The sequence below is a fragment of the Boleophthalmus pectinirostris genome, unplaced genomic scaffold, assembly GCF_026225935.1.
Source record: "Boleophthalmus pectinirostris isolate CB_2022bp ecotype Guang Dong unplaced genomic scaffold, ASM2622593v1 HiC_scaffold_22, whole genome shotgun sequence".
Lineage (NCBI taxonomy): Eukaryota > Metazoa > Chordata > Actinopteri > Gobiiformes > Gobiidae > Boleophthalmus > Boleophthalmus pectinirostris.
This window is the reverse complement of record NW_026571190.1, coordinates 41,682,398-41,686,059: the sequence shown is the minus strand read 5'-3', so window position 1 is coordinate 41,686,059 and position 3,662 is coordinate 41,682,398. Positions and strand designations below refer to the sequence as shown.

The 3,662-nt window shown below is 43.8% G+C and overlaps 1 protein-coding gene across 1 annotated transcript; it reads left to right on the top strand.

Annotated features, from left to right (window-relative positions):
* The first annotated feature begins 656 nt into the window (after positions 1 to 656).
* On the top strand, positions 657 to 3,260 carry LOC110173583 (E3 ubiquitin-protein ligase TRIM39-like). Its single transcript, XM_055158676.1, has one exon. The coding sequence runs from the start codon at positions 841 to 843 to the stop codon at positions 2,089 to 2,091; it is 1,251 nt and encodes a 416-aa protein (XP_055014651.1). The 5' UTR covers positions 657 to 840; the 3' UTR covers positions 2,092 to 3,260.
* Positions 3,261 to 3,662: the final 402 nt, after the last annotated feature.

Below are 3,662 nucleotides of genomic sequence, written 5' to 3'. Positions count from 1 at the left end.
CTGCTGGTTCTGTTTTGCACAGATCAGATTCCAGAAACTGGACGCTCCAGACTCTGGATGTTGAACTGAGGCCCAGAACCAAAACCAAACTCAGACTGCAAATATCTGCCAGTGCAGTAGAAACACACACCACACCACACAGTCCTGGTCCTGGTTTAGTCCTGGTGTAGTCCTGGTGTAGTCCTGGTCTAGTCCTGGTGTAGTCCTGGTTAGTCCAGTCCTGGTTAGTCCTGGTTTAGTCCTGGTTTAGTAGTCCTGGTGTAGTCCTGGTGTAGTCCTGGTCTTAGTCCTGGTTTAGTCCTGGTCCTGGTCAGTCCTGGTTTAGTCCTGGTTTAGTAGTCCTGGTGTCCTGGTTTAGTCCTGGTGTAGTCCTGGTGTAGTCCTGGTGTAGGTCCTGGTGTAGTCCTGGTCTAGTCCTGGTCCTGGTTTAGTCCTGGTTAGTCCTGGTCTAGTCTGGTTTAGTCCTGGTGTCCTGTTAGTCCTGGTCTAGTCCTGGTTTAGTCCTGGTTTAGTCCTGGTGTAGTCCTGGTCTAGTCCTGGTTTAGTCCTGGTGACTCAGTTTAAATCCAGACTCAGAACATTTCTGCAGACGACTCAAAACGTTTCATTCTGCTCTTCTCTCTCATTTCATGTCTCTCTCTCTTTCATTTTCGGATGATTATTTATGTTCTGATTTGTTTGTGTTGTGATTTTAAAGTATTTCTTATTCTGTAAAACACTTTGTGTGTGAATTGTGTTGTACAAATAAACTTTTCTTCTCATCTGACACACAGGGACATCAGGCCCCTCCCTCTGCTGCAACAAGGACATTTCTGAAAAGGGCTGAAAAGACACCAGCTGATGGAGCCTGTGGAAAACCTGGAAGACAGGATGTGTCCCACACACCAACAACCCCTGATGCTCTTCTGTTCCACTGATGAGAAGATCGTGTGCATGATGTGCTCCGTTCTAGATCACAAGAACCATGAGTTGTTGTCTCTGGAGGAGGCGTGTGAGCGCAGGAGGTCCTCTCTGCTGCAGACTCAGGCTCAGAGCCAGCACATGGTGGAGCAGAGGAGGCAGAAGATCCAGGAGATCCAGAGCCTCCTGGAGCTGAGTGAGACAGAGGTCCTCAGAGAGAGGGCTGCGGGGCTGCAGGTCTTCACTGCTCTCATGCAGTCTGTTCAGAGGAGTATGGACCTCTTCTTAGAGGAGCTCCAGGAGAAGCAGAGCCGGAGCCACAGACGAGCCCAGGATCTGCTGCAGCGGCTGGAGCAGGAGATCTGTGATCTGGAGCAGAGCAGCGCTGAGGCCCAACGTCTCTCACGCTCTCATGACCCCCTCCACTTTCTACAGCGCTGCCCTGCACTCACGCCCCCTGCTGGGCTTAAGGAGTGGAGCAGCGTGAACTTTGAGCTGGAGACATGTGAGGGCAGTGTGTCCCGGGCTCTGTCTGAGCTGGAGAACAGTCTCCCTCAGGAGTTTAACAAACACTTTAAAGAACTGCCTTCAAGATTAGAACTATTGAGAGTGAAGCAGAGTGCGGTGGAGGTGACTCTGGACCCAGACACGGCTCATCCTGAGCTCATTCTGTCTGAAGATCTCAAACAGGTTCATCACACTGATGTGAGGAAGAATCTCCCAGATTCTCCTCTGAGGTTTGATAAATGTCTTTATGTTTTAGGAAAACAGAGTTTCTCTTCAGGCAGGTTTTACTTTGAGGTTCAGATCAAACGTAAAACAAACTGGGATGTAGGAGTGGCCCAAGAGTCCATCAACAGGAAGGGAATAATCAATTTAGGTCCCAAAGATGGAGTGTGGAGCATCCAGTTAAGACACAAACATGAGTACATCGCTCGTAATGACCCTGATGTCCGTCTGTCTCCTCAGAGAGCTCCTCAGAAGGTCGGGGTGTTTGTGGACTATGGAAAGGGTCTGGTCTCCTTTTATGATGCAGATTCTGCAGATCTCCTCTACTCCTTCACTGACTGCTGCTTCAGGGAGAAGCTGCTTCCATATTTCAGTCCCTGTAACCGTAAAGGAGGATCAAACTCTGCTCCTCTGCTCCTCACTGCAGTGGAGACTTTGAGCGGTGACAAAGTACAAAAGTAAAAGTACTGCACTTAATATCTCGATATTTCAAATATATGAAGATATTTTTTAAACTCGATATGGATTCTGACATATCGTATGTATCGAAATAATGTTTATATTCAATTCTGATTTCGCTGCTTCGCTCTTTTTCCTTCTCCCTGATTTTGCTGCTTGTGTCTCTTTGTCGTCGTGAATGTAGAAAGTTGGTGCCAGTGAAAAACTTGTAGCACCACAAACCTTTTCCACCATTTACAGACAAATAGGGCTGAGTGTCATTAAGACGATGCCAATGCGATACGTATCTCGATACATAGGCCACGATACGATACATATCTCAATACGGTGATCTTATGATTTGATACGATATATTTCAAATCGATTCAATATAGTTCAATAAAGAATAATGTGTAAATCACAGCTGCGACATTAGAAGTCTTTGTTAACCCACAGAGTTCATATGAAATAAACATTTTACTCCACAAAACAGTGAAAATGTGAAATGTGCTGCATACACAAGTTTCCTTCCACTAAACAAACGACAAAACTGTGGCGCTGTAACAAAATAAATTAACAAAATATACCAAAAAATACTCTTAGCGATATATCGATACAGCAGCCCACAATATCAATACTGTATCATCACGTTAAATGATACGATATATCGATATTTTAATATTTTTGCACACCTCTACAGACAAAACCATCAGCAGCACATCCCCTGTCACAGAGAGAACACTCATATTCACCTGAGTCGGTAACACTTTATAATAACTACACCTTACTTAGCCTTAATAAAGCATGAACAAAGACTTAATTAATAATGAACAAAGATTTAATTAATAATGATTCACGCTTAGTAAATGCTTGATAAAGGATAATTTGTCTTCACTTTAGAAAAACTCTCAAAAAGACTGAACTAACAGATGACAGCTGCCTGAATGATCATTGCATTACATTATTAGTAAATCATTCACTCATAGTTTACTAATGATTAATAAATGATTAATAAATGCTCAAATGGTTAGTTCATGAGTAATTAAGTATGAAATAATAATGAGTAACTATTTACAGCACAGGCAAATTTAAGTCCAAGTGCGAATTAAGGTAGTAATTAAGTAGTTACTAAGCGTGAATCATTATTAAGTCTTTGTTCATTATTAATTAAAGGTTGTATAGAGATTTCCAAGGAACAAGAAATCCAGCGACTGTTTGTCCTTTTTCAAATGTGCGCATGTGTAAACCACCTCCCCCCCCACAGCTCCTACGTAGAAACACCTCCTCCCTCCTTTTACGCCAGAAACAGGTTTGTTTACAGCCGCTGCACATGACTTGTAACAACTAACTACAGTGTTGGTTTAGACAAGAACGGAGAAGTGAGAGCAGGGGGAAGAGTGGATCGGGCAGGGGGACAGGAAGGAAAGGGGCAGAGAAGGTTGCGCGGAGATTCAGTGCGAATGAACTAACTACAACACGCAGCAGCAAGCGGACTCTTTTTTGCCTTGAAAATGACGTTTTCAGACATAGGATATCGCTTTCGTGTCCTGAAAAACGTTTGTGTCGCTCTTGGAAATAAAGTACGTTTCATAATA